Source organism: Sturnira hondurensis, unplaced genomic scaffold (genome assembly GCF_014824575.4).
Source record: "Sturnira hondurensis isolate 20B ecotype Veracruz unplaced genomic scaffold, ASM1482457v3 Scaffold0000880, whole genome shotgun sequence".
Classification (NCBI taxonomy): Eukaryota; Metazoa; Chordata; class Mammalia; order Chiroptera; family Phyllostomidae; genus Sturnira; species Sturnira hondurensis.
In genome coordinates this window covers 23,052,222-23,078,076 of record NW_028073511.1, presented here as the reverse complement: position 1 = coordinate 23,078,076, position 25,855 = coordinate 23,052,222, and the positions used below count along the sequence as shown (strand labels likewise).

At 53.8% G+C, this 25,855-nt stretch overlaps 1 protein-coding gene and 1 long non-coding RNA gene across 2 annotated transcripts in view; one reads left to right on the top strand and one right to left on the bottom strand.

Annotated features, from left to right (window-relative positions):
• Nucleotides 1–8,214: 8,214 nt before the first annotated feature.
• Nucleotides 8,215–25,855, bottom strand: part of NOTCH3 (notch receptor 3) — a 31,864-nt gene continuing 14,223 nt past the window's right edge. The window contains exons 18-33 of the mRNA XM_037055799.1: nucleotides 25,264–25,465; nucleotides 24,968–25,121; nucleotides 24,395–24,579; nucleotides 23,716–23,848; nucleotides 23,378–23,635; nucleotides 23,178–23,296; nucleotides 22,224–22,789; nucleotides 20,580–20,912; nucleotides 18,270–18,424; nucleotides 17,959–18,181; nucleotides 17,072–17,156; nucleotides 16,143–16,305; nucleotides 14,927–15,231; nucleotides 14,514–14,661; nucleotides 11,340–11,437; nucleotides 8,215–10,305 (exon numbers count right to left, since the gene is read on the bottom strand). Of these exons, the coding sequence (XP_036911694.1) occupies nucleotides 9,253–10,305; nucleotides 11,340–11,437; nucleotides 14,514–14,661; nucleotides 14,927–15,231; nucleotides 16,143–16,305; nucleotides 17,072–17,156; nucleotides 17,959–18,181; nucleotides 18,270–18,424; nucleotides 20,580–20,912; nucleotides 22,224–22,789; nucleotides 23,178–23,296; nucleotides 23,378–23,635; nucleotides 23,716–23,848; nucleotides 24,395–24,579; nucleotides 24,968–25,121; nucleotides 25,264–25,465 (4,180 nt within the window). The 3' untranslated portion in view covers nucleotides 8,215–9,252. The remainder of the gene's footprint in view (nucleotides 10,306–11,339; nucleotides 11,438–14,513; nucleotides 14,662–14,926; nucleotides 15,232–16,142; nucleotides 16,306–17,071; nucleotides 17,157–17,958; nucleotides 18,182–18,269; nucleotides 18,425–20,579; nucleotides 20,913–22,223; nucleotides 22,790–23,177; nucleotides 23,297–23,377; nucleotides 23,636–23,715; nucleotides 23,849–24,394; nucleotides 24,580–24,967; nucleotides 25,122–25,263; nucleotides 25,466–25,855) is intronic.
• Nucleotides 10,749–25,845, top strand: LOC118993436 (uncharacterized). The gene is made up of 3 exons (XR_005067858.1): nucleotides 10,749–10,956; nucleotides 21,457–21,459; nucleotides 25,834–25,845. It is a non-coding gene; the product is annotated as an uncharacterized LOC118993436 (long non-coding RNA).

Here is a 25,855-nt window from a genome sequence, read left to right as displayed (position 1 = left end):
CTCCGGCGAGGGTGGGGGTCTATCTTGGAATGTTTTTGAGAGTATTTGTTCTCATTTGGAACGTGGGACGCTGTTTGAAGGGACCGGGTCCTAATGCAATCTTTCCCCGCTTATCAAGAGTTCATTGCTTCAGAGATAAATGTAGCTCAGCTTGAAGATCCTCCAACAAAAGAGTCCCGATTTATCCGCCATCTAGTGGCACTTGGGGTGATCTGCAAGTCAGTGATCCTCTTAGGAAGAGGAAAAAAAGTGAATAAACAGCTCTGACCCTAAAAATGCTCATCCACAGAAAGGGAGCCAAAGAAATTGGCCACGATTTTTTAAATGTTTTGCAAGTTTCCTGCAAGTTCAATTCTGAGGAAGCAAATTTTCGATTTTAGCTCTAAAGATATAGGAGAAAACAACACAAATGTGGTTGGTCAACATCCTGGCCAGCGTGTGGCTCAGTTGGGCATTATCCCACAAACTGAAAGGTCACCAGTTCGATTCCCAGTCAGGGCACGTGCCTGGGTTTTGGATTCAATCCCCAGTTAGGGCGTGTGTAAGAGGCAACTAACTGATACTTGCCACATCAATGTTTCTCTCCCTCTTTTTCCACCCCTTCCTCTCTCTCTTTAGAATCATTAAAAGATTTTTTTAAGTGCTTGTGAAAGCAGAAAGTCAGCATTGGCGCTGCCTGCCACCCGCAGAATCAATCAACAAGGACTGAACTGCCACCCGCAGTTCAACAAGGACTGAATCTGTATGGGCGCTGTATTCAGATGCTAGCAAAGACGGCAGGTATGTGCCCTAAAAACCATCTTAATGTCTCATCTCGAGCTGACCTTTCTATAAAGGTCAGAGAAAAGAAAAGGCAGGTAAGGGGTGTGGAGAAAAGGTTAATCAGATAAGAGTTGCAGTCCCCTTCGATTTTCCTAGTATTTCATCTGCTGAGCAACAGTTCTTTATCTGCCTCTCGGAAGACAGTCCCTCCCTGGAACCCAGTGGCTCTGGGCAGCTTGCAGGGCCCCTGAGGCACAAAGGCTGAATGGCTCATCACCCACCTGGAGTCACGTAGGCTGGTGTCCCGGCTCCGGGAACAGCTGCTTTCCACCAGCATGAATCACTTAAGCCTCTCAACTGTAACCACAGCTAAAGTCTTTAACCCTTTTTTTTTTTAAATATTTATTTATTTATTTTTAGGGGGGAAGGGAAGGACAGAGGAAGAGAAACATCAATGTATGGTTGCCTCTTGTGCATCCCCTGCTGGGAAATGGCCCATGCTGGGAACTGGCCAGCAACCCAGGAATGTGCCCTGACTGGGAATCGAACCGCAATCTTCTGGAAGTCTTTAACCCTTTTTAAAATTTTTTATTTATTTTCTTTTTAGAGAGAGGGGAGGGAGGGGGAGAGGGAGAGGAAGATCAACTGGTTGCCTCCTGGAGCTCCAGACTAGGGACCCAGCCCTCACACCAGGCGTGTGCCCTAGGCCTACACTCTAGCCACGGAGCACACTGCACACCGGCTAAAATCTTTAACTCCTGAGTTCCCCTACCACTTGCTCCAGAGAAATTCTGGTTACAAAGATAAGACCTGGCCAGGTGACTCAGCTGATTGTACAACAAAAATTTGGGGGTTGGCTTCCCTGTCAGAGCACATACCCAGAATGCTGGTTTGATCCTGTGGGGGCACGTGTGGGAGGCAGCCAATGTCTCTCTCTTTCCCTCCCTTCCTCTCTCCAAAAAAATCAATAAACATATCCTGGGGTGAGAATTTTTTTCAAAAAACTGAATATGAAAAAAAAGAAAAGGTAAGACAAGTCAGGACCATCAAAGAACTTAACAGAAGCAAATAGGCGATGAGGAGGGATGCCTATTCTTTTCAGGAAGAAAGGAAAGCCAGTCAGCAGGAAGCAGGCAGCTGTGTTGATAGAGCACAGGAGCGCAGGCCGTTTCTGTACAAGCTCTGTCTTAACTGCTCGATTCTGCCGTCTCGGAGGGACAGCAGCCACAGATGCATATAAGCGATTGTCGTGGCTGTGTTTCAATAAAGCTGTATTTACAGAAACAGGCAGCAGAGCGGATTTGGCCCTCAGAGTGGAGTTTGCCAACCACTGACCTAGCACAAGTAAACCTGAAAGAACAGGCAGAGTAGGAAAACTCCAGTGAGACCCTCTGAAGGGTTTGCTATAAAAAAAAAAAGAAAGAAAGAAAAGCCTGACTTGAAAGCTTCAGAAACTAAAGCGAAATGAAAGTCCAGAAACATGAATCTCAGCCTTCACTTAGGAAATCCAGATCTGAGAAACAGCATACTGGGCAAAGATGCCCAGAGTGTACGTCTGAATGGGGCCCTTTATAGCAGAGAGAACTTCAGAGTCCTTATAGAAAGAGAATAATAGGAACTCAATTACCTAGAAGACTTCACAGAGAAAAAAGTATTCAGGCACAACTATCAAAAAATACAGTTTCTGAATATCTTGAAACATTCTTAATGCATGAATAGGTGAAACAAAATCGATGTTTTTTCTCCTCTCTCTTCTTCTCTCTAAAAATCAGTCAATAGAAATACATTATATATATATATAACTTCTGAAGATCATGAAATGTGGTTAAACTGAAACAAACTTACAGGCAAACTGCAAACTAGAAAAGGCTGTGATCCTAAAAAGTGTTTAGTAACTCTGACAGATCATTGAGAAAAAAAACTCCCAGTTCTAAATCAGTCCCGGGGATGTAATGCGCAGCCTGGTGTCTGTAGTTAACAATACCGCATTGTTATTTTAAAGCTGCTAAGAGAGTAAGTCTTGAAAGTCCTCATCACAAGAAAATAATGTGTAACTATGTGTGGTAACGGATGTTCATACATTTGTTGGGGTGATCATCTTCAAATATGTATACATGTCAAATCTTACATATGAAATTAATATATTATATGTCCATTACACTTTAATTTTAAAAAGAGAAGAAGAAAATGAACACCTAGGCCCCCTCTCAAAATTTGTGAAATTCAAATGAAGGCTGATATACCATATGACTGAGTATTTAAAATTAACAAGCAGTTAAACGAAATATGTTCTAACTCCTCACATTGAGAAACATACCTTCATAATGACCTGGAAATAGCTTACAGGAACAAGTCAGACCTTCTCGGGCGTGTTAAAGATGCCCTCAGCGTAGGAGGCCGTTCTACCACAATTACCCAGCCTCTACCCACATGCCTCCAGGGACTCCCTGACAAAAATTCCACAACAAAGAGCAGAAATTCTCAGCTCAAAACGGCCCTTCTGTGATCTGAGTTCTGGAATCTGACAGGCCTACATTTGAATGTTGGTGTCTTCACTTATAGGGGCAGTATGATGCTGGGCAGCTGGTTTTGCCCCATGAGCCTTATCTGTGAAAGTGGAAATTGCCCTAGCCGGGTGGCTCAATTGGTTAGAGCATGGGCTGCATACACCAAAAGGCTGCAGGTTTGATCCCCAGTCGAGGCATGTGCAGCTGATCTCTCTCTCTCTTTCTCTCTCTCTCTCTCTCTCTCCCCACCCTCCCTCCCTTCCTCTCTAAAATCAATAAAAATATCCTCAGGTGTGAAGACTGATCCCACGAACTCACAAATAATAGTTCATACGATTCCCTGAACAGTGCTACAAACCCTTTGGTCTCAGACTCCTTGTAAGGAGAAACAGGATTGTACTTCTTGGCTTTGCACCGCTGGGGAAGCGGAGCCCCGACGGGATGCTCATGTTCTCACCCTTGCGGTACCAAAGCCAGGGTGCAGAGCCAGGAGTCTGTCTCCGGAAGCAGTGCTTTAAGGGGCTGCGGGCTCACCTTTCATTCTACACACACTCATTGGGCATCTGTTCTGTGCTGGGTGCTGCGCTGGGCACTGAGGACACAGCGAGAAACTAAATGGGCAGAGATCCCAGCCCTGGAGGGGCAGAACGTTCTAGAGAACATAAGCAACGAACATGATAACGAAACTATATTTTGGAAAACAAGTGCTACAAGGAAAGGTAAGCAGAGCACTTCATTGAGAGGTCTGAGGAGCGCTGCAATTTTGCATAGGATGGTCAGGAAAGGGCTTGTTGGGGGTTAATGTGCACTTCCCCTGGAGTTCCTTGTTTCTCCTCCCTCATTTTCAGGTCTCACCGCTAGGGCTGGGGACGGGCCTAAGGGGCTCCTCCAGACAGGCAAAGGCCCTGAATTCACACTCAAAAGAAACGAACAAATCAGTCAAAAGGATGTTACAGGGAGAGTGTCCTAGGTAGAAGCAACAGTCGGAGCAAAGGCCCTGAGACAGAGTTGTGCGGGGGAACAGGAACAGCAAGGAGAAAGAGAGGGACGGAAAGAGTGAGTGCAAGGCAGGAAGGCAAGGGTGGAGAGTGACGAGAGCTCGTTTCATAGGGCCTTGTGGGTCACAGTGAGAACTTCAGCTTCTACACCGAGTGAAGTGGGAGCCATGGAGGACTCAGAGCAGAGGAAGGGTGTAACCCAACTCAGGTGTGCCCAGGTGCCTGCCCTCTGGCCACTGGGGGAGAACAGAGTTCAGGGAACATGGGTGGGGAGGATGGGAGCTGGAGCAGGGTGGGGACCACAGGGGTGGTGAGAGACGGCCAGTCATGGACAGATGGTGCAGGTGGAGCACAGTGAATTTCCTGACAGGCTGAGGTGTGGGTGTGAGAGAAAGAGCAGAGTGTGGGAGCTGGAATGCCACAGCCAGAAGACGGGTGTGACCCATCTGCCAGGAGTCAGAGGGGGCTAAGTCTTCAACTCAGGGAGTGCCAGGGGCAGACACACACCCAGCGTGGTGGCTTACACAGAGGGCCAGGCCCCAGTCCACCCTCACCACAGAGGTGGCACCTGTGCCAGCGCCCTGCAGCCACCCCAGAAACAAGGAAGAAGGGGGACTTCCCAAATGGGGCTGGCATTTAACCCTACAATATCCGAGAAGTTGTGACTTTGAGTTTGCCTCAAGGCATCCAAATCGTGACAGGTCGGCATACCTGGACAAAAGGAAGTCAGGTTACAGACTGGAAAGTTCCTTATTTTCATTCCTAGAACCTATGAAAATTGCCCCTATGGAGAGATCCCCAGGCTCGCTGCTTGCTTGGTGGGAAAGTAAGTGGGAGCCAGTGGGTGCTGAGCTCAGGGGCAGGCCGGTGCCACCCCCACAGTGAGGGTGAGGAACAAGGAACACAGGGGGGTTAGGGTCTGGAGTCTCTTCTTTCCCTCTTTCTTCTCATCAGGAAGCACCCCTCCCTCAAAAGCAGAAGCGCCTTCCCACCACCTTTGAGCGCTTGCCGCTGAATGACTGTGTGGGTATGTGTGCATTCACGCCTAAGAAGCTCCACAGTACATGCGTGCATGTGTGTGCCTGCTGCTTGCAGGGCACGTCTGTGTGCACTCGGTACCCAGTGTGCTCAGACCACACATAAGCTGGAGGTGGGCTTGGGGTAGCTTCTCCAGCCTAGCAAAGACCCCAGTTGCACACTCACCATGGCAAAGGTTGTTGCCTGCCTGTATCCTTCACTGCTCACCACCTGAGAGAGGAGGGGCTGAGGACCTGGGTCCTTTATATAGGGGGTCCCTAGAGCTGCTGTCCCAGGGGCCCCCAGCCACTAACAAGCCCCCCAGCCACTAACAAGCCCCCCAGGACTCAGGCTGGTGACACCCTGAGGGTTCTTTCCCTCCTGGAAACTGGAGACCCCAGGGTCTGCTTCCCCGGCCCCCAGGCTCTCATGGTGCAAAATAAGAAAAGACTAATGATTTCTTTTTGTGAGTGGCTGTCACAGACGCACTCCTCGCTCTATCAGTGCTCCCCAGGGTCCGTCAGTGCCCGCTGTATGCTTGGCAAGGCTGCTACCCCAGGCAAATGCACCCCAGCCTGCCCTCAAGGTGGCGAGGAAGAAGTGGACCACTTGATGTTGTAGAAATGTTACCCCGCTTAACTTCTCAGAGTGACCATAGCCCTTCATCCCTCTCTCTGCTGTCCCCAGAATTCATTGGTTGCTAAGTCTTCTCTACTCTTCCTCCTCAATTTCCCCATCCCCTCAGCACACCCCAACTCAAGCTGCAACATTCTTCCCTGTTGCAAAATCTCACAGTATGGCCTTCGTCTAGTCTGTCCTCTGCACCAGCCACCAGAACGAGGGCTCTGGCTGTGCGCCCTCTCTACTCTGGAACCTTCCCTGGCTTCTTGCTGCCTTCAGAGGTAAGTTTCAAATTCCCCATACATTTCACATGTATGATTCTTGTGATCTGGCCCGTGGTAATTTCTCCAGTTCCAAATCCAGCCATCGTTTCATGCAAACCGACGCACATCCATGTTTAACGGAGTCAGGAAGGGAGGCATAACCACGGCCATTCCAAATTGCTGCCCCTTCTCGTGAGATTTCCGTGCTGGTCACACCAGTTTGCCCCTCTCCTCCTCTGAGCCTGCTGGCAAACTCCTGGTGCCCCTGAGAGACACATCTCCAGCATAAGGAAGATCTACACACATCTTCTTTATCCGCTCCTCCACTGACCGACATTAGGTTGTTTGCACATTTGGGCTAATGTACATCATGCTTTAGTGAGCACGGGAATTCTGGCTGAGAGATTTCCCCTCATTAATCAAATGTCATGACTGGACATGAGTGCAGTCTCACGACTTTGCAAACTCCCACTCTAATCCAATGCCTGCCATATCTTGAGTTCTCCCAGAAGCAGAGGCAAAGATGTGAGCAGAAGTAGGTTTATTTTGGAGGTGATCCCAGAAAATCCAAGCAGGGGAGGGATGAGAAAAGCAGGAAAAGAAGCTAATAGAGCCGGTGTCACCAGGCAACTCCCCATGTGGCAGCTGGGGTCCATCCCATTGGAACCCTCTGGGAAGCAGCATGGGATAGTTGTCAGTTGATGCCACAGAATTCCTGCTTCTGCAAACCTGATCGCCCCTCAGGTTCCCCCATCCCCAGTTCCAGGGCGCAGACCGATTGCTGTAAGAAATCAGTGCTCCCCACACCCCGTTGTCATAGTGACTGAGTAGAGCAGCAGCGCTGAAAAGCAACGCTCACCACCAACACCAAGGGACAGGTGGCCGTGCCCAGAGACACTTTTGGCTGTCACAGTGGAGGAGCATCTAGTGCATGGGGACCAGGGATGCCACAGGCGAACCCCCTCTAGCAAAGGATGATCTGGCCCCAAATGTCAGTAGTGCCAACGTTGCAAAACCCTCAGTAAGAGGGTGGGCGCACGATCCAATCGGAGCCAATACAAAATCAACCCCAAGATTAGAATCTTCTTAGTGCCCTGTCAAGTGAAATGTGCACCGACTCTGCAACAGACGGCAGGCTAGAGCCCTGCGGGTGGGAAGAGAGGTAGAGCCGGAGGACGGAGGACGATGCTGACACTCGGAGAAAAATCCGTGGAGATGAAGAGAAAGCCGCTGGCCCTCATTTGAGTCACTACAGCAAATCTCTCCTGAAACTGGTCCTTTTCAGTTACATGACCTAATGAATTTTTTTTTTTATCTAAGCCAACTGGGTTGATTTCTGGGTCACATCCACCGAAGGCACTCTTGAGTGACAGGGGAATCAGTGAACATTATCCCATCCTCTTCTCCTGGAGGAGACCAGTGTAAACACAACCTCGTCTTGGAACACAATTCGGTGCAAGACACAGAAACCCACCCGAGGGTGTGTGAAGGCGCACTTATTACACGGGTGCAGTTTGGTCTCCAGCCCCAAGGAAGCCTGAGGTAGAGGCGACTTTCATGCAAAACCAGCATCAGGCACTTAGAAGGCAATAAACAGCTGTGCCATCAAGGGGCTGGCCGCTCAACGGCCCGGAGTGGAGACTTCTGAAACTCAGATCCCCTCCCAACTCTAGACCCGGTTAGCACTCATCTGATTCTCCCTGCGCAGTGGCTCCACTCCTCTGCTGTTTGCAGAAGTGCCCACCACTCCAAACTGGCCACCCATATTTCTAAATCCGCCAACTGGTGGCCTTAAAAGCTCCATCCACAGATTGACGACTTTAGCATTTCCAGCTAACATTGTTAAGTGAATCTGATTGGCTCATCCTAAGTCAGGTGACCACCCAGATCCAATCAGTGTAGTCATTAGACAAAAGAGGAAGAAACACAAGTGGGCAGGCAAGCCCAGTGGATTTTTAACCAAACAGGAGCCCAGGTTAGCTTTGGAGAGACCGAAGCCCCACCACCACCACTCCCCACCCCTGTCCAGGCACAGGTCAATGACACTGAGTGTTAACTATTCCTTTATTAGGCAGTCACAGGAGTGGGGGCTGTACAATGCAAGGCCTGGGAACTTAGCTACACAGGGATTGTGATCACAAGCCGTATTACAAAAATAGCCTAAAAATACTTCTGTTCTGCCATGGGGCTGGCCCAGGGGAGTACCAGGCAGCTCCTTCCCATCCTGCAGTCTCACGTGTAGAGGGAGACCTAGCGAAACGCACATATCTCCCTGGTCCTCAGGTTCTTACCCCCTTACCTCCAGTTCCTAAAGGGAGGTGGTCCAGGCTCTACAGGGGGAGGTTATCTGGGGTTGGGCTCTCTAAGGCAGAAGGGCCCTTCCCCCAGCAAAGCTATCGAACAAGTTCCATCTGGAATGCAGTGAAGTGAGGGAGGTGGGGTGGGGAGGAGGCTCTGGCATCTCACCAACCCCTGGCCCCGGATGGTGCGCCCAAGGGTGCCTACTTGGTACACACCAGGGTCATGTACTTGGTACACAGGATCCTAGTCATGCCTGTGTACTCGGTACACAGAATCCAGCTTGGCCAAACGGGCCCACAGACTCAGCCCCACAGGGGCACTGGGGGGGAGGTTTGCAGGGGGCAGGGAATGTCTCCATATATATAGTTTGTAAAAAATAATAATAATAAGTTTGTTTAAATGAATTTGTTTCTATACAAAATGTAAAAAAAAATAATCCACTCCTGTCAGAGTGTGAGGAGTGAGACAGGTCAGAGGAGGCAAGAGAGGAAGGAAGGGAGAACTGGGGAGCAGGAAGGGGGCTGGAGGAGGTCCCAGACTCATCACAAGATCCAGGGGTGCGGGTCAACCTGAACCCCTTATAAATACAGGAAGACTGAAGCCCTAGGCTGGTGACCAGTCTCAGTTGCATTGCAGGGGTAAGGGGGTGCAGGAGGGCTGGTGGAGAGAGAAGAGAATGAGAAGGATTAGAGGAAAGAAGGAAGGGATGGAGTGAGAGAGAGACAAGAGAATCAGGATGGGGTGTCTCTTCAGCCCCCCCAAATCCAAGAATTTAGAAGTATGTCAAGCCAACACCTGCCTCTTGGGGGTGACTTCAGGCTGGGGCCCCAGCTGGGTCTGGGCCTGAACTAGAGGGCCAGGGACAGCCAGGGAGAGTGGCTGGGCAGGCAGTGTCCCAGCAGCTGTGGCTGCAGCCCCAGTGGCAGTGACTGGACTGGGCGTGGAATCAGACCAGTCCGAGAGTGAGGGGGGCGAGGGGCTGGCCCAGTGCTCAGGAGACTCGGGGGATGGGGTCAGGTAGGGATGCTCACTGGGTACCCGGAGGAAGCGAGCCTTAGAGGGGCTGCCATGGGCCCCGGGCACTGGGTACTCCTCACCATGTCCCGGGGCTGCCATATATGGTGAGGGCCGCTCCTGGGGAGACACAGGGGTCCCAGCATTCAGCAGCTGGGGTCCTGGTGCCAGGGGCAACAGGAATGAAGGACCTGGTGGGGCTGGTGGAGGCAGGCGGGCCCAGTCAAGGGGAACAGCCACAGGGTTCAGCAAGCCCAGGCTGAGCACGCAGCCCCCAGGGGGCTGGCGCCCTAGAGCTGCCCGGCCAGTCCCACCCAACTGTGCCAGAGACACAGCCGTGGCAGCGGCACCCACATAGGGCCCCTCCAGGGAGAAGCCTCCAGGAGACGCAGGGGGCCCACCAAAGGGCCGTGGGGAGTCCAAGGAGTCCACAGGTGACAGCGTGACTGAGCTCTCAGCCAGGGGGCCTGGACAGGCCAGTGTCAGCTTCTTGCCCCGACCCCGGGTGCCCTGTGGTCCCAGCCCTGCTTTCCCCGGCAGTCTCCGGCTCTTCTTGCCCCCCGACTGTGCCACCTTGAGGCCAGGGAGGAAGGCCCCGGGCGGGCAGAGTAGGGTCCCCAGGCCATGAGGGCCCGGGGGGCTACGAGGCCCACTGGGCTGGTCCAGCAAGCGCACGATGTCCTGGTGCAGCCTCTCCTGGGCCACATCACGTGGCAGCCTGTCTAGGTGGTCGGTGATCTCCCGGTTGGCAAAGTGATCCAGCAGGAGCTTGGCGGCCTCATAGCTGCCCTCCCGAGCAGCCAGGAACAGTGGCGTCTCCTCCTGGCGGGGGGGGGGGGGCGCGGGGGGGCCAGAACCCACAATACGTCAGGGTCACGGGGGCCAGGGCGAACTCCTGGCCAACACCACCACCCAGACCTCCATCCCTCGATGGAGCCTGAGAGCTAAGAGCTTCTCCTGTCCAGACTGACAGACCCGGTTCAACTCCCAGCTCTGACGGGGGAGCCTGGCAAGTTCTTTTATGTAAACCACCTTCATGGAGCACCTACTAAGTGCCAGGCCCAAGAGCCAGGAATGGGGCGAGGAGAGTGGGGCATCACCTTAGGCACAAAATTTAAGGAGGGCATCAAAAACCTCAGTCATCAATGCAATGTTCTTAAAAATAATTGAAATCCATGCCAAAAATCCTTAATAAGTAAAGGGCAGGAATTTTAAATAAAGAGAGAATCCATCCCTGTCTTCCTTTAAGCCTCACTCTTCTCACCTGCAAAATGTGTGCAGGGGTGTCCAACCCTCGGCCCAAGGCCACATGCGGCCTGGCACGGCTATGAACATGGCCCCACACAAAATCATAAATTTACTGAAAATATGATGAGATTTGTGTGCGTGTGATTACATGTCACACAGTGTTTAATGTGTGGCCCAAGACAACTCTTCTTCTTCCAGTGTGGCCAAGAGACACCAAAAGACTGGGTGCTCCAGCCAGTAACACCACCTTGCAAAGCTTTTTAAACAACAATCATCATGGTAACCTTTCGCTGAGGATGCATCTAGCACCCTACCTCACTGAATCCTCCGAAGAGACCACCAGGTAGGCACTGTTGCTTCTCCACGTCAGGTGAGAACACTGAGGTTCTGAGAAGTTAAGTAACTTTCTCAAGGTCACCTAGCAGCTGCCACACACTTTCTTCTCTGACCTACCGTTGGAGCCTCTTGGGCCCAAAACCCGTCCCTGAAAGCTGGCTGCAGGCAGAGTGAACGCTCTCGCCACCCTGCCCCACCCCACTCTCTGCTACCTGGCAGAAGGAGGTGTATGCCAGGGCAGACCCCCCCGTGGGCCAAGGGCTGGGGCTCACCTTGCTGTCCTGCATGTCCTTGTTGGCTCCATTTTTGAGCAGGGCCAAGGTGGCCTCCACATTGTTGACGGCTGCGGCCCAGTGCAAGGCTGACTTCCCTGGAGGGAGTGGGGAGAGGTCAGCATCAGAATCAGGCTCAAGTCCTGGCCTCCAAGGCAAAGAAGCAGGAAATGCCCAGAATAGGCCCAGGGCAGGGGAGGGGGGAGGGGGGGAGCGGACCTGCCTGAAGCACTGAGCACTGTGTTTCGTCTGCCTTGGGAGGGGGGCGGGCAGATCGGGGAACGACACTCTGAGAGAGATGCCCAGCATGTGCGTGCACACCTGTGCACGTGACTCTCCCTACACGGAGGGAAGTGCACAGCCCTCACGCGTTTGTACGTGAGGTGTGCTGTCCAACACAGCAGCCAACTGCATCTGCCTCTTTAGATTTAAATTAATTAAAATTAAGTAAACTAGGTGCCAAGACCATTCAAAGGAAAAGAATAGCTTTCGCAACAGATGGTGCTGAGCCAACTAGATCTCCACATGCAAAAGAATGAAGTGGGGACTCCTTCCCCACACCACATACAAAAAATTACTCAGAATGAACTCAAAGACCTAAATGTAAGAGCTGCAACTATGAAACATTTAGAAGAAAACACAGGAGTAAAATCTTTTATTTTTAATTTATTTATCTTTAGAGGGAAAGGGAAGGAGAGAGGGAGAGAAATATCAACGTACGGTTGCCTCTCATGTATTCCCCACTGGGAACTGGCCTGCAACCCAGGCATGTGCCCTGACTGGGAATCGAACCGCGATCGTGTGATTCGCAGGCCCGCACTCAATCCACTGAGCCACACCAGCCAGGGCAGGAGTGAAATCTTTAAAATCTTGAATGAGACAAAAATTCTTAGATAGGACACCAAAAGCACAAGCAACAACACAACAACAAAAATAAATCCAGCTGTGAGCAGCAATAAAAAAAACTTTTTTGAATGCATAAACTGGACATCATCAAAGTAGAACATTTGTGCTCCTAAGGACAACATCAAGAAGATGAAAAGAACACTTACAAATTGAGAGAAATATTTATCATTAGCCATCAGGGAAACAAAAATCAAAACCACAATGAGATCCCAACTCTCACCCACTATAAACAAAGAGATAAATAATAGAAAGTGTTGGCGAGGATGTGGAGACATCAGAACACTCATACGCTGTTGGTGGCCGTGAAAAACAGGGCAGCCACTGTGGAACACAGTCTGGCAGACCCTCAAAAATTAAACATAGTTGACCCACCCATTCCATTCCTAGATACCTACCTAAGAAAAATGACAAGACATGTCCACATAAAAACTTATACATGAGCCCTGACTGGTGTGGCTCAGTGGATTGGCCATCATCCTGCAAACTGAAAGGTCACCAGTTCAATTCCCCAGTCAGGGCACATGTCTGGTTGCAGGCCAGGTCCCCAGCTGGGGAAGCGTGAGAGGTAACCAATCGATGTTTCTCTCCCTCTCTTTCTCCCTGCCTTGCCCTCTCTCTAAATAGAAACAAATAAAATCTTCAAATAAAGAAGTAATACTGATACACGCTACAGCATTCCTGAACTTGAAACATTAGGCTAAGTGAGAGAAGCCAATCAAAAAGACCACACCGTGTGCAACTTCATTCATAGGAAATAGCCAGAAGAGGCAAATCCACAGAGACAGGAAGTATAGCAGTGGTTGCTGAGAGAGAGCAGAGAAGATGGGAAACGGGGGATGAGTGATTGCTAAGAGGTGAGGGTTTCTTTTTTGGGTGACAGAAATGTTCTAAAATTTATTGTGATGATATTTGCACAACTGTGTAATGATATTGGATGCTGCTGGATTTTTTACTTTGGGTGAACTGTATGGTGTGTGGGTTATATCTCACATAAGTAAAGATTTTTTTAAAGCAGGCAAAAACAAAGGTTAAACATTAAATGAAATAAAACACTGAGTTCTCTTCACCCCAACATTGCAAATGCTCAGCAGACACCACATGTTGCCAGTGGTCACCGCACTGGACAGCACGCACTGAGAATGTCTCCATCCTCACAGCAGTTTCTGTTGGACGATGCTCCTCCAGAGCCGTATTTCTCAACCAGGGGAGATCTTCCCCGCAGGGGCATTTGACAATGTCAGGAGACATTGTCGGTTGTCACAACTGGAAGGCGGGGGTGCTACCAGCATCTAATAGTTCAAAGCCAGAGGTGCTGCTTAACACCCTGCAATGTGCAGGATGGCCCCCAACACCAAAAATGATCCGACCCCAAAGTCAGTGGTAGGTTGAGAACACCTGCTGCAAAGGATGTTTGTGAGCATCTAGTGTGTCTACATCTGTGTGAGGTCCCCGGGACATGGGGGCAGGTTGTGAATCTGCACAACTCTGTGCAAGCAAGCCACCTCCGGAAATCGAGAGGCTACCACAACATAATTTGGCCGGTTTACAAATTTATTAAACGAGCTTCCCAGCAGATGGCAGTAGTAAATACTTCTAACAAAGTAGACCAAAATGAGTGTCTTGAGAAAGGGCACCTTTTTCTAATCACCGATGTATCAGATGAACTAGTAGATGCCATAAAAAAAATGCATGAGCCCTGGCTGGTGTGGCTCAGGGGATTGAGTGCCAGCCTGCGAACCAAGGGGTCGCCAGTTCGATTCCCAGTCAGGGCACATGCCTGGGGTGCAGGCCAGGTACCCAGAGAGGGGCGCTCAAGAGGCAACACATTTATATTTCTCTCCCTCTCTTTCCCTCTCCCTTCTCCTCTCTCTAAAAATCAATAATAAAATCTTTTTTAGCCCTGGCTGGCGTAGCTCAGTGGATTGAGCACAGGCCTGTGAACCAGAGGATCGCAGTTCGATTCCCAGTCAGGGCACGTGACTGGGTTGCAGGCTGGTTCCCTGCAGGCCATCTCCCAGCAGGGGACCCACAAAAGGCAACCATACATTGATGTTTCTCTCCATCTCCTTCCCCTCTAAAGATAAATAAATAAATAAATAAATAAATAATCTTTTTAAAAAATGCATGCATGAGTGTGTAAGTGCACGTTGCAGGCCTGGTATGTGTACAGGAACTTCAGTGACTGGGTCGCCATGTGGGTGCAAGTTCACACAAACTGCACAGTAGGACTATACAACACCCTCTCAGCCCCCAGCCCCACCAGCCTACCAAGCTCATCCACAGCGTTGACATCAGCGTGGCTGGCAATGAGCTCCTCCACCATGCCCTCCACTGCCAGGCGGGCTGCCAGGATCAATGCCGTCGAGCCATCTGACATGCGGGCATCCAGGTCTGTGGAGCGGTTCCGGATAAGAATCTAGGGGAGACAGGATGCAGCAGGGGGAGTCATGGCAGGAACAGGGGGACCAGGAGCACCTCTAAGCCCTCTGAGCTCCCTAATCCCCACAAGCTCTGGAATCAGTGAGATTCAGGGAGCAGCTACCTGCCAGAAACTGTACTCCCACATATGCCCATTTTACAAGTGAAAAAAATGAGCCCTGAAAGGCAGAGCTGGGGCTGGAACCCAGATCAGTCTGATGCCTGTCCCAGCTCCGTTGTTCAAAGGGACAAGGCCATCTTACCTGGAAGACGCCCTGGGCATCAGCAGTGACAGCTGTGTGCAGGGGGGTGCGGCCCGAGTGGTCCTGGGCGTTGGTGTCTGCCCCGGCATCCAGCAGTCGCTTGGCTGCGTCAGCGCGGGCATAACGGGCTGCCAGGTGCAGGGCTGTCTCGCCCGTGCGATCGGTGCGTGCCCCAAGCTGGGCCCCCTGGCAAATCAGATCTGAGATGATGCTGGCTGACGTGTCTTCTGCCTCATCCTCCTCAGCTGGCACCGGCTCCAGGGCCCCGCCGCAGAAGGAGGCTAGCATTAGCGGGGTGAAGCCATCTGCGGGAGACAGGAGCATGACACAGGCAGGTGGGACACCTGGAAGCACATCTGTAGGCTCATGCACACACACACACATTCATGTCAGATGCCCCAGAAGCCAACCCAGGACCCGGATTCATGAGCATGTGATTTGGCCCAGAAGGGCTCCTAGGCAAAACCGGATAAAGGACAAGGGAGGAAGGAGGACAAACAAACATGCACCTCGGACAAATTTTTAGGGGCTATTTCAGCCTAGTCCCAAAGAGGGGGGTCTGGAGGCTGAGTCGTACGTAGAGTTATAACGCAGCTCGAGGCAAAGGAGCTGTGCCTTTCAAATGCTCGCACCCACGGGTTACGGGCACCCCCAGGGACATAAAACCCCTGAGGGGCTTCACAAGATGCAGGCCTTTTGAAGCAAACAGCACTAGGGGAAGAATACCCAGAACCATGACAAAGATGAACCCAACAGGACCCAGATTACGTGGTCTGCTGCGCTCTGTGTGAGCATGTGGCCTGGTTCCCCAGGCTCCGTCCTCATGCTCTGGGCAGGGCTGAGCCCCCTCCCTCAGGCCCAGGCTTGGTTAATCTGTATATCCCAGGCCCCAGGCCACACAGAGTGGTTCAGGTGGGGAAAAGTTTTACAAGGCTGGTCCTGCCTGGGGGACAGTATCCCCAGGAGGAAGCCTGCCTGGGCTGCAGCCAAGGGGTGGTGAGTCCTGGATCCAAATGTACCTGATGCTTCCAGTTATAAGAGTCAGTAAATCCCTTGTTTTACTTAAGCTAGTCTGAGTCAAGCTGTTATCATCTACAACCAAGAGTCCTGATTAACACAGCCCCACAGACGAAGGCCCAGATGCATCTAGCTCTCCCCAGAACACAGACCTAGACACAAAGTCTCACAGGTCAGGGGCGGGGGTTCTGTCACTGACCAGGGCCACGCACGTTCACATCCATGCCATCAGCATCCACATCACCCTGCGGTGGTGTCAAGGCCATAGCTGGTGCCCCACGGATGTCGGCGGCAACTAGGTGATGTTGGGTCCACTGGCGGCAATCCACAGCGTCCTCAGCTCCCACGCTGGGCTCCTCCACCTGGAGATACATGGACCAGGTTCTCAGGAGGAGGTGGGAGAGACAGAGGTATGGTTTCTGGGTCTCACGGAGATGCACACACAGCCCCCCAAAAACCTGACTGTTCTCTAAATGAGGAAAGAGGACATGGACATGCCGGAGCTCAGAGAACTCACTAGAAAAAAACCTGAAACTTTAATCCAAGTTGGAAGGAAGGGAAGGCTGGGAACCCAGGGGGGAGACAGGGAAGAGGCGCAGCACAGTGGCCTTCAGCACACACCTGCCTACACACAGGACACAAATTCACCAGGAATGAGATCACAGCAACAATCCCACTGAGAACAGCAGCAAGGGGAAGGAAACACTTGGAATTCAATTTCATAGAAATGCAAAACTTGCTCTCTAGAAACTAAAAATCTCTGGTAAAAGACCCATGGGGGCAAGAGCATCCTTCAAGGGAAACTGGTAATATGCACATGATCGTGAGGAGCAGGGACCAGAGAGTCACATGCAAATGCAGCGACGTGCCTCCGGCCACCACCCTCCACGAGCGAAGCGGAGCGCCTGGCAGGGGCTCGGTGAATTCCAGACTCGGTCCGAAAGGCACAAGTGACGTGATGGAAACAGGACCAAATGTTCTTAACCAGCCTGCCAGGGCATCAAACACAGAGCCTGCTCCAGCCAGACCTGAGCTCAAGGATCCAGGTGACATCCTCTGAGCAGCCCCACTGACCACCGGGGCCCCGCCCAAGACCCTGAAAGCAGGGGTGAAAAGAGGGGGCACAACCTTCAGGCGCTTGGCCTCTGGGCACTCCGTATCCATCCAGTCTGTGGCCACCTCCCCCATCAAGCTCTCGCCCTTGGCCATGTTCCTGTGGGGACAATGGGTAGGGGTCTGGAGTTGGGATAGGTCAGTAGGCACAGGGGCAGGGCCGATATACAAGGTCCAAAGATGGGGTGCAGGATGAGGTCAAGGTCACACTCAGGGGTTATGATGAGTGACAGCCAGGATCTGAAAGTGGAACTGTAGAAGGAAACACGAGTGGGGTCAGGGGTCAGAGCAGTGAGCTATGGAACAGGTGAGGGTGACATCAGGGGTCATGGAGAATGGAGTTAGCCTCTGGCAGATAAGAGATGTAGCCAGAATGAGGAGGTTGTGGAGAGGGGTCAGATGGACATGGGATCACAAGGGAGGGGTAAGTTCAGGGGTTAGATCAGGGTAGGGTTAGGGGTCTTGAGAGACAGGTTAGGGAGTTGGAGGTGAGGCCTAGGGTCAAGGCCAGGACTGAGGGCCATGGGGAATGGACACTGAGCTGGGATGAAAAGGGGATCAGAGAGGAAGTCAAAGGTCAGGGTAGATTAGAGCAAAGGTGATTTTGAGGGTCAGAGAAGGGTTGAGGTATAGACAGGGGTCATGGAGTCAGCAGTCGTGGGGGAATGAATGCCAACGAGAAGGGTAAAACCCGAGAGGCCACAGTCAGGGTGGGGTCTAGGTGGGGTCAGGACAGGATCTGAGTCAGGGGAACTGGGACACAGGAAAGAGAATCAGGGGTGATCTTCAGGGATCATGGAGTCAGTGGCCAAGGGGATGGACACTGGGGTCCAGGCTGGAGTCTGAAGTTGGGACTCATGCGGTCCCTGAAGTCAGGGACAGGGAGGGGGCAGGGTCCTCACTTCATGCCCAGCGCATCTTGGCCCACAGGCTCCCGCCGGCCCTTGTGGCCAGCGGCCGTGTCCTTGTGCAGCGCAAAGCCCTCAGGGAACCAGAGGGTGCTGTGCTCACGCTTGCGCCGGGCCACCATGACGACCAGGACGAGGATGACCAGCACGAAGACGGCACTGGCAGCCAGCAGCGGCAGCAAAGGCACACTGGGCTCCGGCGGCTCCAGCGGCTCTCCTGCGGGTAGGCCATGGAGGAGTTCAGCCACAGCCGGCCCCTGCTGTGGGAGCCCCAGCACCACCGGGCCTCTCAGCAGCTGGCTCACCCCGCGCGGCCCACAGCGGGTACGGGAGGTCCAGGCGCTCCACCGCCGACAGCGCGCCCAGGTAGTCAGCCGCACTCTGGGCGTCAGGGAAGCAGTGGTCATTGTCCAGCAACTGCAGGCACAGCCGGTTGTCAATCTCCAGCATCACCACCGAGCTGTGGGGACACAGGGAGGGACAGGCTGGCTCAACCCGGCACCTACTGCCAGCCTGGCACCAAGCCCATCCCCCAACCCAGCACCAGGCTCCAAAGAGCTGTGCCCACTCACCGTGAAACCATGACCTGCCTGCCCCCGCCAGGCATCCAACCCACCACACCCCCAACACCAGTCTTGCTGTGGCCACCAGTGTTGTCCCCCAAGCTGACTCCCAAGTGCACTGTTTTCACATCAACATGCCCCAGTCTCCCTGACCAGGCTGCTGCCTCTGTCTCTGGACCACTGTGAGCACGGCCGCTCACAGCAGAAGCTCCCCTTCTCTGGGTAACGGGCCTCGGCAAGGTGGCAACCCTCCGCCTTGGGAGGTGACACCCCTTACGGAAGCTGTCAGCCAGGGACCGAATGTGGAGCATAGAAAAGCCAACCCTGGGTTGCAGGCCGGTTCCCTGCAGGCCAACTCCCAGCAGGGGACGCACGAAAGGCAACCATACATTGATGTTTCTCTCCCTCTCTCCTTCCCCTCTAAAGATAAATAAATAAATAAAATTAAAAAAAAAAAAAAAAAAAGAAAAGCCAACCCTCAGCCTCAAGGCAAGACTGACACTGAGGTGCTACTCACGCCCCAGAGCAGGTCGAGGCTGGACACTGGTGGAGGCTGGACATGGGCTGCCTCCTGCCTGCCTGTGTTTCCTCTACCCCATGCTGCTTCCCTCAGCCCTCTCTCTGGAAAGCGCCCTTTCCACAGGGCACATACATTTGAATCCCTGTCTCAAACTCCACTTCCAGGAACCCAATCCCTCTTAGAATCCCAGTAACCCCACGCCCCACGATCTCTTCCTATTTCTCCAGCTGCCTGTTTCCCTCTTCTAACCACAGAAGTAGCTCAAACGGACCCTGTCCTGTTTCTAGCAAGATCTCCGGACCAAAGTCTTTGGACACACCACTCAGTGTAACCCTTGTGAGCCCTCAGCTGCTCCCCGCCCCCCGCCCCGCCCCATCCCCCTCCACACACACACACACACACACACACACAGAAACAAATGACCCAACCCTGACCTGAACCTATCCAGGGGGACTCTCGCAGAGGCAAAGGGTCTGCTGTCCAGGAAGATCTGGTGCTGAAACCCCTAAAATCCTGGCCCCAACTCTGGATCCAGGAAACAGGTTGGAGCCTTGCCTCCTGTCTCCCTGCCGGCTGAACGCACACGCAAAAGCTTTCTCTTGTCCTGAGCCTGAGCCATAGTCCTGGCTCCTGTGCTTGCCATGCAGCGAGCCCTTGCTTGGTAACACTCTTTTCTGAGCTAACTTCCCTCAACCAGTCCTTAGGTCTCAGTGTCCCCAGGTCATTCTTCTGTCCCCACTTCCCTCCCCACTTCTTGGAGTCCTTCCCATGACTTCAGTGACTGTCAACACCCCTGTGTCCTTCTCATCTCTGTCTTCTGCTCCTGGTTGCCTTCTGGTGTCCTCAGACTCCTCACATTCTGCAAGTCCCAAAGCAACCCTTTTTCACCGTGTCCTCGGTTTGAGGAGATGCCCTCCAGCCACTCAGCCACCCCACCAGAGCCTGGCACATCAGCCACTCCCTTCTATCTCCCTTAGTCCTGCTGTGCCTTGTCAGAACCCAGCCCCATGTCTAAGACCCATCCTTCCTCTGTGTGTCAGGACCCCGCCCCACTCAGAGGCCACACCTCCCTCGGGCACTGTCTGGCCTGGACGACTAGGCCACCAACAGAAGAGTTCTGTATTTTCGATTTCTTTAAAAAAAAAACCTACACATATTCTTAACTATTCTGCTATACCTCTGCCTCTCCAGAAGGAAGTAGGTCTATATCCAGGGGCAATTCTAATCCTTAAAGGACCCTTGCCCAAATTTGTCATATCTTGGGGGTGGGGAGCTACCTGTATCTAGTGGGTGGAAGCCAAGGGTGCTGCTCAACGTCCCACAGTGCACGGGACGGCCCTGCAGCAAAGAATGATCCTGTCATCGACACAAATGCCAATGCTGTCACGGTGCAGACATGCTGGACTTGTTGCCAAGAAGGCTCCCCAAGATATTAAGGGCAGTGAAACACACCAGACCTGATCCACGGTGCCCCCTGTCTCCTGCTCAGTATCTGCACAGCCCCCTCAGCTGTCCTGGGTGGAGCCACTCACCCAATCACCTCAGGGGCCAGGTCCGGCAGGATCCGGGTTTCAGAGCGAGGGCCTGGCCAGTGGTAAGGGAAGACCATGGCCTGGCCACGCTCGTCCAGGCGGAAGCGCAGCGAGGTGCGCAGGATGGCACTGAGCCGCTGCAGGAAGTCGGCGCTGGAGTGCAGCAGCTCCTCGGGGGGCAGCAGCACGGTGAGCACGAGCATGCCACGGGCCAACAGGGCCGGCACCTCGCCTGCACAGTCTAGCCCGTCCCAGCCACACTCCTCTGTGTTGCAGCCCTGGTCGCAGCGGCCGTCTGCAAAGTGGTCCGCGCAGTACTTCTCATAGACGGGACTGGGGGCAGAGAGGAGGCACAGTCAGGGGCCTCCCACCCCCTACACGCTGAGCACCCCAAATCCTGAGATGGAGAGGGATCAGACAGCAAGCACTGAAGACCAGAATGTATCCCAATGTGTCAGGCTTTCTGAAAATCCAGCCACTTGCCCAGTGACTATTACTAAATCACTACTGATAACACCTCATAGGCACTGGGCGCTGCTATAGGCACCCAGGATATGCCCGGGCACAAATCCTTGAACACCTGGAGCTGGTATTCCAGTGGGTGGAAACAGATGTTAAAGGAGATAAATGAGCTGAATACAGAGCATTTCAATCACGTGGCGGTCAAAGCTAAATATAAACACATGCAGCACCCACACACACACAGGGTGCTCTATGGACTTCAGTGCTGAGGAGATAATTAAAGCAGTAAAAGTGCTGAGGATAGCCAGGGAGGAGCTCACTGAGAAGGCGCTGCTGTTTGAGCAAAGACTTGAAGGAGGTGGGGGAGGAACCATGTGGCTTCCAGAGGGAAGAGTGTTCCGGGCAGTGGGAATAGACAGTGCAAAGGCCCTGAGGTGGGGGTGTTGGAGAATCCGCAGAGAGACCAGGGCAGAGAGGCTGGAGAAGAGTGAGCAAGGGGGAGAGTGGTACAGTGCGGAGGGATGAGGACAGGGACATACAGGTCAGAGGAAGGCTTCAGGCAGACAGAGGGACCACAGTGGAGCGGAGGGGCAGAGCGCAGGAGGAACGGATGGAATGCACGGGACCGACAGGCGGGGGCAAGAACAGACCTAGAGAGAGGCAGGACAGACAGACAGGCAAGGGCATGGACAGCTGTATGGGCAAAGAGGGGACAAAGGAGTACATGGAAAGACAGGACAGGCAAGGGGGACCTGGATAAACAGGTGGAGCACAAAGATGGACAGGCGGGCAGATATATGGAGCACATGGACAGAGAGTCTGGTGTACAAACAGACTGGTCCACAGATGAGGTCCAGGGATAGACAGCACACAGTTGGGCACATGGAGGGATGAGAGGAATTCTTGAATGGTCAGCAAGATAGACAAACAGGGCACAGGGAGGAAAAGGAAGAGTGAAGGGGCAGACAGAAAAAGAGAGAAACGGGGGACACAGATGGACAGACAGAGGGGAATATGGAGACAGAGCACAAGGATGGATGGAGGGCACATCGACACAAACGAACAAACAGAATAGGCATTCGGCTGGGAGGACAGGGTACACGAAGAAACAGATAGGGAAAATGAATGAACGACTCAACAGGCAGTCTAAGGATGGACTGACAGACAGATGGAGGAGCTCACTTGCAGGTGCGCTCACGGCCTCCGGACAGGCAGTCAAAGTTGTCATAGAGGCAGGCGGGGGAGCTGCAGGCAGGATCGCAGCGGCTGTTGTTGAAGAGGCGCCAGCACTGTAGCTCCTCGCACTGCCTCCAGGGGTCGCCCACGCTCAGCGAGCAGTCGCCGCCATCCCAGCCGCAGCCGCGACTGTTGCATTCGCGGTCGCAGCGCTTGTCCCCTCTCTTGGCCTCGCAGGCAGCACTTGGGCACAGCGGCTCCTCGGGGGCCTCGGGCGCCGCCAATTGCACCTCGCAGCGGAGCCCGGCCCAGCCTGGCGCGCACGCGCAGCGGAAGAAGGGCGCGGACGGTTCCGAGGTGCAAGAGCTCCCGTGGAGGCAGGGGGAGACCACGCAGCTGGTGTTGGTGGCCCCCGGTGGTGACTCCTGGAAGCCCCGGCAGGCCGGCCCTGAGCGCCCCGGGGGGCAGATGCAGCGCGGCCCACGGACTGTCTGCTGGCACGGGACGCCCACTGGGCACTGCAGCTCCCGGCAGGAGCGCGCTACCCGCTCGCAACGCGGGCCGGAGAATGGCTGGGTGTGAGAAAGAGGAAAAAAAGGGTGGGTGGAGTGAGAGAAAAACAACAACAACATAATGGCAGGGAACGGGGAAAAGGGAGAGAGAGGGAAGGTTGGGGGTCAGGACTTGAGAACACTTGAGCCTCCAAATGCCCCAGGTCCTACTAAACCTCTCTGCCTTCCACTGGAATCCCCACCTTACACATAAGCTTTGCCTTCCCCAGGAAGCCACACCTCCACTCCCCAGCCTCACACCTTCTTCCAGCCTCCAAGTAATGTCAACATTTCCCAGAAACTCTCTTTCCTTCCACCACTTAATCCCTAAGGACACGCCCTCTCACCTGACCGCAGTCCCACTCCTCTCCCAGAGACTGGGAGGATGTGACCAGCCACCCCAACTCACCCAGACACAATGGCAGGTGAAGGTCATTGCACCCACAGGGCCTGGGCCAGGGCGGCACTGGCCTCCATGCTGACATGGCTGGGACTCACAGGGAGACAAGACAGTCTGACAGCGGGAACCTGGGCAAGCAGGAGCCAGGGATCAGCCACAATGGGGAAACACAGACAGGATCCCAGGCCACCCTGCTTGCCCATGCTTACCTGTGAAGCCAGCCCTGCAAAGGCAGCGGAAGCCACCACCTGGGTCCTGCAGGCAGTCCCGGGTGTGTGCTGCATGGCAGGCACCGGGACGACACTCATTGATGTCTGCCTCACAGCGCAGGCCAGTGTATCCCGGAGGGCAGGTACAACGAAAGCCGCCCACTAAGTCCACACAGGTACCATTGTGCAAGCACCGGGGGCCTGGGTCCAGTGGTGGGCCTGGCCCACAGTCGTCCTCATTAATCTCACAGAGCACACCTGGAGGGAGAACAGGGGGTGTCAGGAGTGAACAGAGGCCCAGCCTCCCAGCCTGTCCCCCAGCCCTGGCCCTGGCATACCTAGTGTCCCAGGGGGACAAGAGCAGAGATATCGGGCCACTAGGTCAATGCAGAAGCCTCCATTCTGGCAGGGCTCAGAGGCACATTCATCCACGTCATGCTCACAGTTGTCACCAGTGTAGCCAGCCCGACACTGTGATGGGGGAGTGAGACAGGGACCCACTCAGCCCCAAGGGACACAGATACTCCCCCTGAAGACAAAGAAAATCCCAGCACAAAAGGACACAACAATCCAACACACAGACACATGCCCCCAGTGTGCAGAAAACACACCCCCAGACACAGAAAGACACCCAGACACAGAAGCCACAGACATACCCAATGCAGATACACACACATACAAACACACAGGAGAAGCACCCAGGTACCCAGATACACCCCAGACACACAACCAGATGCACACTCAGACACCTGTGCTGCACTCACACCCGAAGAGACACCGTGCACAGAGAGACACAAAGACACATTCAGGAACCAAGCAAAGACAGATGCACACCCAGGCAGACAGAACAGCCCCAGACCTACCCAGACTAGCACCCACAAAGACATCAGTCACAAAAGCAAAAACACACATACCCAGAGAGACACACCCATACCAGGCTACAGACACACAGAATTGTGTGCCGAGACACACCTACATGTGACTAGTTCCCCTCTCCCCTCCCTGGGGGCCCCTTACCTCGCACACATAACCCCCCATGTAGCCTCGGCAAGTACCCCCATGCTGACAGGTCTGGGCCAAGCAGGGGTCCACCTCCTGCTCACAGTGGCTGCCTGTGCGGCCCTCTGGACACACGCAGTAGTAGGAGCTCTCCTTGTCCACACACTGCCCACCAGCCTGACACAGCTGCTCCAGCCGCACCCCTGCACAGAGAGGGACATCAGGCACACAGTTCCCCCTCCCTGCCCTCAACACGCACAGCACCACCCAGCATCCCTGCTATTGCCCGTCACCAGGGTCCCAGCACAGTCCATCAGGTTGTCATGTATCCCTCTGAACCGCGCAGCCCTCGTCACTGACACACACACTGTGCAGCTCACGCCGGCTCAGTCACCTACACCATTTCAGACATCATCCCCTTTGTCGGGCCCACAGCCACCCAGCCACACAGCCACACACACTTAGCCACACACCCCATCAAGCCCACACGCTCTGTCACGCCCTCAGTGGACTCGCACTGGCAGTAAGCATCCTCATAGACACACACACCCTCCTGAGCTGCACACACATCGGCAACACACTCGCCCTCACCGATCTGAGCTGCAGCCTCTCTGCAGGGCAGGTTTCGGTTGTCACAGAAGCTGCCGCTCCACCCCGGGGGACAAAGGCAGTAGAAAGAGGCCCCGGTGCGGGCGCAGCGACCGCCATTCCGACAGGGCTCAAGGCTACACCAATCCACCAGCGTCTGGAAAGGAAGGCCACGGCATCAGTGTGGGAGGCCCAGAAATCGCTTCCCAGATTCTCTTCCAGAATCCCCTGCGGGCCTCTCCCACAAAACACCCCTCCAGACTCCTCCCCCTAAACCCACCCCCAGGGACCCCACCCACCTGACACTGAGTGCCAGTGAAGCCCTCAGGACAGGCACAGCTGAAGCCAGGGTAGGTAGCAGTGCAGACACCCCCGTGCAGACAGGGCCGGGAGAGGCAGGGGTCGGTCTCCTGCTGGCAGTGGGCTCCAGTGTAGCCAGGAGGGCACAGGCAGCTGAAGGAGTTCACACCTTCCAAACAGGTCCCACCATTGAAGCAAGAGCTGGACGGAAATAGAGGGTGGGTCAGGCCCCGCCCCCTCGCAGGCCCCGCCCTCCATCCTGGACCTGGGCCTAGCATTGAGTGGACCTACTCTGTGCCCCCTGGCTCCCAGCAATGACCAGGAGAGGCTGCAGTCCTGTCCTGTCCTTTAGCCCCAATTTATCAGGTACTTCAACATGAAGGTGGGAACCATGTGGAGACTCCACTCTGGCCTGGTCTCACCCCCTTAGGGACCAGATCTCTAAGATGACCCTGCCCCTTCCCACCCAGTGTCCCGTCAGGCATCAGAGTCCTGAGGTGGGTGCTAAGCTGGGGACCCTACCCTTCTTATCCCCACTCTGTGCCCCACCCAATGCCAGGATCCCTGAGCTCCCAGTAGAGGGTCCATCCA